This window comes from Canis lupus, chromosome 23, assembly GCF_003254725.2.
Source record: "Canis lupus dingo isolate Sandy chromosome 23, ASM325472v2, whole genome shotgun sequence".
Classification (NCBI taxonomy): Eukaryota; Metazoa; Chordata; class Mammalia; order Carnivora; family Canidae; genus Canis; species Canis lupus.
In genome coordinates, this window is record NC_064265.1 from 4,198,914 (window position 1) to 4,211,125 (window position 12,212).

The 12,212-nt window shown below is 35.8% G+C and overlaps 1 protein-coding gene across 4 annotated transcripts in view; it reads left to right on the plus strand.

The window, feature by feature from the left end:
* The window catches only part of LOC112668798 (programmed cell death 6 interacting protein), an 87,901-nt gene that overhangs the window by 17,537 nt on the left and 58,152 nt on the right, over window positions 1–12,212 (plus strand). For 2 of the 4 annotated variants that reach the window (XM_025461408.3, XM_025461407.3), the window contains exons 2-5: window positions 827–881; window positions 2,738–2,807; window positions 6,829–6,956; window positions 9,613–9,766. In XM_025461408.3, the coding sequence (XP_025317193.1) occupies window positions 827–881; window positions 2,738–2,807; window positions 6,829–6,956; window positions 9,613–9,766 (407 nt within the window). The remainder of the gene's footprint in view (window positions 1–826; window positions 882–2,737; window positions 2,808–6,828; window positions 6,957–9,612; window positions 9,767–12,212) is intronic. The other 2 variants (XM_049099589.1, XM_049099590.1) reach the window with 1 other exon arrangement.

Sequence of the window (12,212 nt, forward strand, 5' to 3'; positions counted from 1 at the left end):
TATCCCCCCTCTAAGAAAGTGGTCCAGTTTCATTCTTTTGCCTATTGCTATCCAGTTTTCCCAATGCCATTTGTTGAAGAAATTGTCTTTTTTCCATTGGATATTCTAACCTCCATTGTTGAAGATTAATTGGCCATATAATCATGGGTTTATTTCTAGGGAGGATGGAAGCTTTGATGAACTGTTGTGACAGTGGTAGAGATAGAAGTGGACATAACCAAAGCATAATTGAAACTTAGTAAACCTGTTTTAGGGGTGTGTGGTGGCTTAGTGGGGGCATTCAGCTGTTGATTTTGGCTTGGGTCATGATCTCAGGGTCATTGGATCAGGTCCTGCTTTGGGCTCTGGGCTCAGTGGGGAGTCTGCTTCTTCCTCTCCCTCTGGCCTCTGCTCCCCTATGTGCCATTCCCTCCCCCCTTGCATATGTGCTCTCTCTGGAATAAATAAGTAAATCTTCGAAAAAAGTCATTTTACCAGATATATTAATTTGCCCAATTAATATAAACAGTTACCTTAATAAGAAATAGTATTTTAAGAAATATATTTGTTCTCGCCAGATGTTAGTTTGCTTTTAGCCAATAATACTTGGTAAGTATCTTTCTTTAGTGGTATGAGTCTTTTGTTCACAGTTTTTTTTTATTGCATGCATTTTAGGTTCTGTTTTACACGTTAAAAAGTGTTTATGAACTTTAAGATGACTGAATTTGTGTGTGGACCACTCAGAGTAAGCATGAATAATTTTCATGTATTCTTAAGCCAGTTGTATATATATAAATATGTATAATATTTAGCTCTGGTAATTATAAATTCTCTTCTGTTTTTTTAGATATTATGATCAGATTTGTTCCATTGAACCCAAATTCCCATTCTCTGAAAATCAAGTAAGTTATTGATTTTAATTTGTTTTAACGTTATATAATAATAATGGTAAATCACCTGTTTTCTCCCATACATGGTATGTCTTTAAAATAAATGGTGCCACTTTACTATTTTTATGTTTTTATGAGACCTTTTGGTATAAGCTAGAAGCTTGTAAGCACATCTGATAAGAATTGTGGGTTTTTTTTTTTTAAGATTTTATTTATTTATTTATGAGAGACACAGAGAGAGAGAGAGGCAGAGACACAGGCAGAGAGAAAAGCAGTCTTCATGCAGGGAACCTGATGTGGGACTTGATCCTCGGACTCTGGGATCATGCCCTTGGCTGAAGGCAGACGTTCAACAGCTGAGCCACCCAGGTGTCCCGAATTGTGTGTCTTTTTGAAGAGTCTTGTGGAATTCTATTCCTGTCATTCTGTAGTCACTTCTGGATTTTTGTGGAGCATTGGACTGTGTTTTTTTTTTTTTTTTTTTCCTGCAATATGATCATATCAGTATGATTTATTGACTAACAATCTGTAATGTCCTTCCCTTTGGTTTTTACAGAATTAAGGAAGAAACTATAATTGAGGAAGTGTTAGTTTTAGTTGATGTGTTTTAAAATTTGACACAAATTATGTTTGCATATAAAGTTGCAAGTTCTGATATGATTAGATGTTACATGGTAAGAATGCTTTCTCTTAAAAGCCAGCTATTGAAAATGGATGATTTCTTAGTTTTTTTTTTTTTTTTTTTTTTTAGAGACATGTTAAAAGTTTTTAGTTTGTGTGACATTTCTAAGTTTTAAAATATGTAGTTTATGAGGGCATCCTGGGTGGCTCAACAGTTTAGTATCGCCTTCTGCCCAGGATGTGATCCTGGAGACCTGGGATCGAGTCCCACGTCAGGATCCCTGCATGGAGCCTGCTTCTCCCTCTGTCTGTGTCTCTGCCTCTCTCTGTGTCTCTCATGAATAAATAAATAAAATCTTAAAAAAAATAAAATATGTAGTTTATGAAAAGTGAACATTCTTGTACTGAAGTTTTACAGGTGATATAATATCTTGAAACTTGCTTTAAAATATTTGAGGAAAAACATGTTTGGGGGCTAGGGGTGGGGCAGGTGAACCAAGAAGGACGAAAGGTCAGAACTGGTGATGGCTATATGGGGTTCATTATTTTATTCTCTCTAGCTTTGTGTATATAGAAAATTTCTCTAATCCTGAGTTGCAAAATTTTTGTGTGGGATTCCAGTACATAATTTTAAAGGGGGTAGGTTCTCTTTAACCTTTATGTTTGGAATATTTTAGAAGCAGAGTGAGATGCAGTTTTAATTAAATCAACTTTTTATTTGTATATAGCATACATACAAAAGTGACTATATCATGTGTATAGCTTGAATATATATGTATAAGTACAACCCAAATCAAGAAATATTATCTCCTCTTATTCTCCCAAAGGTCATGCTTTTCCTACTTTGTCATCATGGAATAGTTTTTAATTTTATCTTCTGGGAAACTTGTAGTACTGACTTTGTTGCCTTTGCCTCTCTTGGCTTATTTTACCGTCATTTAAGTTTCTGTTCTGTTCAAGCCATTGTATGCTGTAAAGATGAATAAGATACTGTTTTCTGGAGGGAATAATGTGTGTATAATTACTGAGGCAGAATGGCTATTAGAGATATCTTAGTGCCAGTATTTTACTTTTAAAAAAGTAAATTTTATGGTCCCAGAAAAGGGAAAGGAGTTACTTGGCTAGAGAGGATAATATTTTGACAAGATTGATCCTTTTCTTCATTGTGTATTTTTCTTCAAAAGACCTAATATTTAATAAGATCCAGGAAGGTAAGGTAATTTTCTGTTTTCTCTCTTTCTATCAAGATCTGCTTGACATTTACCTGGAAGGATGCTTTTGATAAAGGTTCACTTTTTGGAGGATCTGTAAAATTGGGTATGTAATTATTTTTATAAAAATAATAAGAGACTTGGTCTAAACATGTTATTTTAGAATATTTCAATATTTTTGAAGTTGCTCTCCTAACAACTCTGTGCAAATAATAAAAATTTTTATATTTTATTTTCTTTTTCATTTCAACTTTTAATGTTATTTCCAAATATTTGTAGAGAGCCTATGCCTTACCAGGCACTGTCCTAGTTATAAAAATGAGTAAGACAAGGATGCCTGGGCAGTTCAGCAGTTAAGCGCCTGCCTTCAGCCCAGGACGTGATCCTGGAGTCCTGAGATCAAGTCCCACATCGGGCTCTGTGCATGAAGCCTGCTTCTCTCTCTGCCTATGTCTCTGCCTCTTTTTCTCTCATGAATAAATAAAATATTAAAAAAAATAAAAATGAATAAGACAGTTGTATTCAGTCTGTCTAGGAAGACAACTGATCATTCTAAAATATAGTGTGTAGTATACATGTGTATATGAACAAAGTTATGGGAACATAGATGAGGAAGACATGAATTCTGCTTGTTGAAAGAAAATGATGTTTGAGTTAGGCTCTGAAGGATGAATTTGTTTTCCCAGCTAGGAAATAACATTACAAGTAGAATATTATAACCAAAGGTCAGAAGAGTGAAGGTTTTTTTGATCTACTAGCTTGGCTGGTTAGCCTCTCTGTGCATCGGGACGCCTGGGTGGCTCAATGGTTGGGCATCTGCCTTTGGCTTAGGGCGTGATCCGGAGTTCCGGGATCAAGTCCTGCATTGGGCTTCTTGCATTGAGCCTGCTTTTCTTCCCTCTGCCTATGTCTCTGCATCTTTCTCTGTGTCTCTCATGAATAAATAAATAAAATCTTAAAAAAAAAAAACCTCTCTGTGCATTAATTTTCTCATTTTTGAAGTGAGGAATAAATAGTATTGTGAACTACTATTTATCTCATTGGGTCCTTGTGTGGATTAAATGAGTGAATACACATGAAGTCTTTAGAAGAGTATACAATAAATATTAGCTGCAGTGAATAATAGTAATATTGTTTTTTATACATAATTACATGTAACATTTATAGTATGTATGCATTATAGAGTATATAATATAATAACCTACAGTACAAATTATATATAATGTATATTAATGTAATTATTGTTAAGGCTCAAAACTATAGGTTGAATAGAGGATCATGGAGGGTGAAGACATTGAAAAGTAGATTATGAAGAATTGGAAATGTACTATGAATTTGTACTCTTCTCTTATATGTTAATAGCTAATGTTCATTGAGTCCTTATTCCGCCTAGGCACTATGGAAGGGGCGTCACACATATTATCTTACTGAATTCTCCAAAAGCCCAATGAAGAAAGGCACTGTTACTACTAGTTGAACATACTGGTTTAGAAAGATTAAGTGACTTTTTAAGGTCATAAGGCAAGGATTTAATGAAGTGGGATGTGACTCCAGAAAGCGTAACTCTAGAGACTAGAGGATACAGACAGAACCAGTGAGGTACATGGTGAGAGTTAATGAGATTAGACAAGGTGGTTTTTTTTTTTTTTTTTAGACAAGGTGGTTATATGTGGGTCAGAGAAGGAGTGGGTGTGAGTGACATTTCAGAGTTTGAAACTAACTGGGTCTGCTATCTTTCAGAAAAGAGTAGTAGTTGAAGGTTGACTCTCAGATTTATAACTTGATTTGACTCTTTGAATATTTATTCCTTCCAGTAGACAAGTTGAGTTAGACTTTTCTGTGTTATATCTGGGTAGACATTTTTTTTGGCATTTGGAAACTGGATTTAAAACTCAAAAGTGGTAGAGACCCTAGATTTAGGAACAATTATCATTAAATGATAATAAATCTATCTCCTCTTTTAGTCTATAGATTGGGGAAAATGTAAAAGCCAGAGCTAGGGAATATAACATTCAAGGGAAACAGGGGATGAGCATCCTGGGAAGGAGGATGAGAAAAAGCTTTCAGATCTCAGAGGAACCAGGGAAAAATAGAGACATGGAATTGAGTACCAGAAGGGGTTCAAAGGTCAGGTAGTTTAATGGTTTCCTGAACCTGGCTGCACATTAGAATTACCTGAGGAATTATATGAAAGATACAGATGTAAAGATACAAAATGCCAGATATGATAGGAATTTTCAAGGTACGTCAGTGGAATTAGTATCTTTGAAAATACCTCCAGGTCACTAATATTCATTCAGGTTGGAACATCATTGACAGAATTATTGTGGCAGAGGTAAAATCTTGTAAAGTTGGAGAAGTCATTTGATTTGGCAATGAAAGACGTTCCACTAGGTGCATGTTAAAGAAGCCAGATTGCATCAGGTTGAGGGGTGGAACAGAAGTGAAGAAATGGAAACAGCAAATATGGATTGGTCATTTCAGAAAATTTGCAGTAAAGATTTAAGGACAATGGAGCATTATGCTGAGAGGGAGACCAGATCAAGAAAAAGGATTTTTAATGCCAAATGGACAGGCTGAGAATAAGGTGCAGATGGCAGAATTAGGAGGTATTAAGTGAAATAGATTACGTGATGAACCAAGTTTCTGGAAGAAGTGGGAAGCAAAAAACAGCATAAATAGAGCAGGAAGTAGTTCATCAAGGCATCTCCAGTAGCAAGTATTGGGATTAAGTATCCTTCAGGAATGTGTTGGTTAAATAAAGCCTGGGTTATCCACTCATCGGAATATTGTGTAATTTTAGGGTACTAAGAAGGAGAATGGAAATCTATTTTTGTTCACATGTAAAGCTCTGTTCTATTTCTCAGTGCACATAAAAGTTATTTATACTATATTGCAGATTGTTGTGTGCAGTCTAAAAAGCTGTATATAACTTGATTTAAAACTTTGTTGCTAAAGACTCTAACCATCCTCTGAGCTTTTGTGACTTGTAATCACTGATCACAGATCACCATAATAAGTATAATAATCATGATGAAAAAGTTTGAAATATTGTGTGAGACTTAACAAATGTGACACAGAGCTACAAAATGAGCAAATGCTGCTGGAAAATGGCACTGATAGACTTTCTTGATGCCACTAACCTTCAATTTGTGAAAAATGAAATTATCTGCAAAGCCCAATAAAGTAAAGCACAATAAAATGAGGTATGCCTGTAAGTTTGTCTTTTTGTGATCAGCATATTTCACTTAGCGTAATGTCATCAAGGCTTATCCATGGTGTAGCATGTGACAGGATTGCCTTCATTTCTAAGGTTGAATAATATTCTATTATGTGTAGATGCCACATTTTATCTGTTCATCCTTCAGTGGACACTTCGGTTTCTTCTACCTTTTGGCTATGATTACAGGTGTACAGGTGTACCTTTTTGTGACTGCTCTCAGTTCCTTGGGTATATACCCAGAATTGGAATTTTTGGATTATATGGGAATTTTATTTCTAATTTTTTGAGGAACTGTCATACTGTTGTCCACAGCAGCTGCAGTGTTTTACATTCCCACCAACAGTGCACAGCAGTTCCACTTCTTCCACATGTCTGCTCACAATTGTTTTTTGTTGTTACTGTTCTTGATAGTAGCTGTCCCAGTGGATGTGAAGTGTGTAGTTTCTTGATCAGAGTTGTATTTTAACAACATAATCTGCTGGCCTTCTGAGAGATGTATTGGCATAAGGGAGTGAGACTTGGAGGTGCTTGCATTGGGTTAGGTTTGTAGTAGTGAAGAACTGGTTTGAATGTGGTGAGAATAGAATTTTGAGGGAGGCAATGAGAAAACAAGTAATTTATTTGAATTTAAGTGACAATTGACAGAGAATGACTTTTCATTTGGAACCTAACAGCATTGTGGACTTAAAGGGAGGAAAAGAATAACTCATTGACCTTGTGAATTTTAGATGATGGGAATATTGTTGTGGAAATAAGTGCCTGGCAGGACAACATTAGAAATATGGGCTCTATTTTGGGTGAGAAAACAGATTTGGAAACTTGTTTTTGTGAGAGCCAGTCTCTGAAACATTGATTTTCTTTAGAAAAATAATCTGATAAATTTTTCCTTCTTAATTTTTTACAGCTCTTGCAAGCTTAGGATATGAAAAGAGCTGTGTGTTGTTCAATTGTGCAGCCTTAGCTAGCCAGATTGCAGCAGAACAGAACCTGGATAATGATGAAGGATTGAAAATCGCTGCTAAGCATTACCAGGTATGCAGAAAAGTAACCATGTAATGATCAACACTAAGTTGGATTAAATTGAAAATAATTTGTATTTAGGTTTGTAGATGTTTCTTTATACACAGATATTTCCTTGAAAAATAATGCCCTTTTTAATGAATTGATTAATACTTTAAAACCCTTAAACTACTTACCTATAGCTAGCTCTATTTTTCCTCACCATTGTATACCCAGCACCTAGCACAGTGCCTGGCACATAATAAGGGCTTAGCAAATGTTGGGAGAACAAATGATTGAATGAGGTGAAGATCTTGGTAAATCCCCTTTAAATAATTGACCTCATTTAAAAATTTTGTACAATTGACCCTTGAACAGTGTGGGAGTTAGGGGTGCTAACCCCCTGTACCGTCGAAAATACACTGTAACTTTTGACTCCCCTAGAACATAACTACTAAATAGCCTACTGTTGACCAGAAACCTTACTGGTAATACAAACAGTCCAATAACATGTGTTGTGTATATTATATGTATTATATATTTTATTTTTACAATAAAGTAAGCTAGAGAAGAGGCACCTGGGTGGCTCAGTGGTTGAGCATCTATCTTTGGCTCAGGGTGTGATCCTGAGGTCCTGGGATCATGTCCCACATCGAGTTCCCTGCAGGGAGCCTGCTTCTCCCTCTACCTATGTCTCTGCCTCTCTCTCTGTGTGTCTCATGAATAAATAAATAAAATCTTAAAAAAAAAAAAGTAAGCTAGAGAAAAAATTGTATTAAGAAATACATAAGAGAAAATACTTTTACAGTACTGTACTGTATTGAAAAAAATCCCCATGTAAGTGGATCTGTGTAGTTCAAACCACTATTGTTCAAGAGTCAAATGTACATTACTTTAATACTTTTTTTTCTTAGAGTGAGACACATCTAAAATTTCACCATTGTCGTGAAAGTTAAGACCTCTTACTAAGAAAATTTTAACTCTGAGACTTGGAGAGGTCGTATTTTTTTTTAAATGTATTCAGATATGTAATGTTCTTAAGTTAGCTAAATTTAGATTTTAGGTATTATTATTTACTAATATGGCATATTTTGTGGCAGTATATAACTAACTTTTATTTTGGTTTTCATTTAAAGTATAAACAGTTGCTGCTAAGTGATATGTATGATTATATTTTCATGTTTTATGTTGTAATTTATAAAGTGTGCTCATGTACATTACTGTCAGATAAACCTTGTTAATTCATGTTACATATTGTCATTCACATTTTACACGCAAGGAGACTGAGAGGTCAGAGAGTTAATAAAGTGGTTCATTGGGGTTTCAGGTGTTCTGATTCCAAATTTTACAGAATTCCAAGTGGTGCTTCCAGTGTTTTCATTGACCCTGGAATTTGCTTGTCCTAGAGGTAGAGTCTGAATTTTCCTGTTATTTAAGTTTATGGGTGAGATGAGGAATGCTCTTCTAAGAAAGTGAAAAGAAAATACATTTTAAGCAAACAAGATGCCCCACGTTGTGGCTTGCCATGCAGTTTTGAATGGGCATGATGACAAACATGATGCATGTACCTTTTCTTTTTGAGGCTGTAAAGGGCCTCAAACATTTAAAATGTTAAAATGAAGTAAATTTAATTATTTACTTTTCTATTACTGTAACTCAGTTAATTGGCATGTGATATCTTAGAGGGCATTCTCAATTACTAAGGACATTCCATTCTGGGAGTCACTTCTGTGATTCATAGCAGGTCATCTAGTGTGATGGAAATGGAGGAGTGATATTAGTAAGAAGACCTAGACCCTAGGCTTGTTTAGGCTGTTTTCCATCAAGATGTGTGTCCTTGGCTATGTTCTTTAATAACTTCTGTGGGCCTTCACTTCTAAGATTTGTGAGAGAGACTGGATGACTTGCTGTTCTAGTCTGTGATTTTCTTAGTTGATTGAGCAAGTTCAGGTCATTACCTCTTGCAGTTGTTCTAGTTTTATAAGATATTTCATGACTGTAGAAAACATGATTTTCACTTTTAATACAGTTAACCTTGAGTCATCTCTGTGTTGCTTCTTTATATAACCCACAATATCTTTTAATCCCAGGCTGATGTCTTACTTTTTCCCAGAATCATTTATTTAGTAAAAGCAGTTACTTTTGTGTTAATCTCAGCAAAATATAATTGGGAATAAGAAATCTGATGGGGAACATTTCACTAGGGACCTTTGAAAGCCAAATAAGAATCATTAGTAGTGGATAATAATGCTCTTCTTCAGAGTACTAGGTACCTATATATCTGAGGTTTTCCCTAAGTATGGCATGTTTAATTATTTGACAGATGAGTTTGTTTGGGACTGAAGTAAGTACTAAATGCATTTAATAATGTTTTATCCGTGCCTCTGTTCTCATGTTAGGCTTGGGGAAGTATATCTAAAAATAAGTTTAATCAATTTGTCTCTAAAGTTACTGTATTCTTTGCTGCAATGTACTTTTAATCTTTGTTAGATCTTCTGTTAACTATATAGCACTTTAGAAAGATACCCTTGTTGTCTGTAGGTCAGATGTTTTAGATCTGTAACAATATAAGAATTTTAAAATAGTAACTGTTCAACTAAATTAACATTTGAAATGACTTGTGTGTAACAGAAAATTGTCTTACTGAGTTTCTGTAGATTTTAAAGAAGTTCTTTTTTCTTTCCTCTAGTTTGCTAGTGGTGCCTTTTTACATATTAAGGAGACAGTTTTATCTGCCTTAAATCGAGAGCCGACTGTGGACATATCTCCAGATACTGTTGGGACCCTCAGTCTTATAATGTTGGCACAGGCCCAAGAAGTTTTTTTTTTAAAAGCCACAAGAGGTAATTCTAATTTTTCTTCAATTTTGTTGCATTTGAAAGGAAGGTGATTAGAATATAATATGTTCAATGTAGAGCTTTATTCTCTGAACTTGACACATAGGTTATTGAAAATTTTCAACTTTCCTTTTCTGAAATTAAGGTGGTACAAATAAACATTTATGAATGTAGGCTGTATTTGCAGCATTTTATGAAGTACATAGTTATTGTCTTACAACACTAAACTCTGGTATAGTATTTATGTAGGTTTGTAATGGTTCAAAAATTCATTCATTCAGCATATATTAATTGGGTACCTACTGTGTGCCAGTCGTTGCTCTAGCCTCTAGATGAAGGTTGCAGACAAGCAGGATTCTTATTTTCAGAAAGCTTACATTAGTGTGAGGAAGATGATAAGCAAGAAATAAGCTAAGGTGATTTTATTTTATTTATTTATTTTAAAATATTTTATTTATGAGAGAGGCAGAGACAAAGGCAGAGAGAGAAGCAGGCCCCATGCAGGGAGCCCAATGTGGGACTCGATCCTGGGTCCCCAAGACCACACCCCAGGCGTGAAGGCAAGCGCTAAACTGCTTAGCCACCCAGGGATCCCGGCTAAGGTTATTTTATTTTATTTTATTTTATTTTATTTTATTTTATTTTAATTATATTATTTTTTAAAAGATTTTATTTATTTATTCGTGAGAGACACGGAGAGGAGGAGAGAGATTGAGAGAGAGGCAGAGACACAGGCAGAGGGAGAAGCAGGCTCCATGCCGGGAGCCTGACATGGCACTTGATCCTGGGGTCTCCAGGATCAGGCCCTGGGCTGAAGGCTACGCTAAACTGCTGAGCCACCTGGGCTACCCCTTAAAGAGAGATAATTGCTATAAAGAAAATAAGGTAGATTATGTGATAATGACTGGTGGCTTGGCTCTGAGTAAGGATATATGTAGGGGAAGTCATGCTAATTTTAGATTAATTAGTCAAGAAGAGTTTCTTTGAAGAGATCTCCTTTAAACTAGTTGTAATTAATAAGAAGGAGCATCTGGGCAGAGTCCCTGGTCCTGTGAATGAGGGAATAAAAACAATTCTTAGAAGGCATGTAAGTTAGTGTGAGATATTGGGATATGGTCTGAATATGTAAGTACAGAGGAATTGAAAATAAGAGAGCAGTCATCATGTGAAAGGAATATGAACTGGAATAGTTTCTTTCTTTCTTTCTTTTTTTTTTTTTTTTTAAAGATTTTATTTGAGAGAGAGAGAAAGAAGAGAGCATGAGCAGGGTGAGGGGCAGAGGGAGAAACAGACTTCCCTCTGAGCAGGGAGCCCGATGTGGGGCTCGATTCTAGGGACTCTGGGATTCATGACCTGAGCTGAATGTAGATGCCTAACCGACTGAGACACCAGGTACCCCTGGAATAGTTTTTTTTTTTCTTTTAAAATAACAGCTTATAGTAAGATAGAATTCATATATAATAAAATTTACCCTTTTGAAATTTACAATCATTGTTTTTTAATATATTGAAGGTTTTGAAACCATCACCACTATTTCTTTTTTTTTTTATTTTTTTTTTATTTTTTATTTTTTATTTTTTATTTATTTTTTTTTATTGGTGTTCAATTTACTAACATACAGAATAACCCCCAGTGCCCGTCACCCATTCACTCCCACCCCCCGCCCTCCTCCCCTTCCAACACCCCTAGTTCGTTTCCCAGAGTTAGCAGTCTTTACGTTCTGTCTCCCTTTCTGATATTTCCCACACATTTCTTCCCCCTTCCCTTATATTCCCTTTCACTATTATTTATATTCCCCAAATGAATGAGAACATATAATGTTTGTCCTTCTCCGACTGGCTTACTTCACTCAGCATAATACCCTCCAGTTCCATCCACGTTGAAGCAAATGGTGGGTATTTGTCATTTCTTATAGCTGAGTAATATTCCATTGTATACATAAACCACATCTTCTTTATCCATTCATCTTTCGTTGGACACCGAGGTTCCTTCCACAGTTTGGCTATCGTGGCCATTGCTGCTATAAACATCGGGGTGCAGGTGTCCCGGCGTTTCACTGCATCTGTATCTTTGGGGTAAATCCCCAGCAGTGCAATTGCTGGGTCGTAGGGCAGGTATATTTTTAACTGTTTGAGGAACCTCCACACAGTTTTCCAGAGTGGCTGCATCATTTCACATTCCCACCAACAGTGTATGAGGGTTCCCTTTTCTCCACATCCTCTCCAACATTTGTTGTTTCCTGCCTTGTTAATTTTCCCCATTCTCACTGGTGTGAGGTGGTATCTCATTGTGGTTTTGATTTGTATTTCCCTGATGGCAAGTGATGCAGAGCATTTTCTTATGTGCATGTTGGCCATGTCTATGTCTTCCTCTGTGAGATTTCTGTTCATGTCTTTTGCCCATTTCATGATTGGATTGTTTGTTTCTTTGGTGTTGAGTTTAAGAAGTTCTT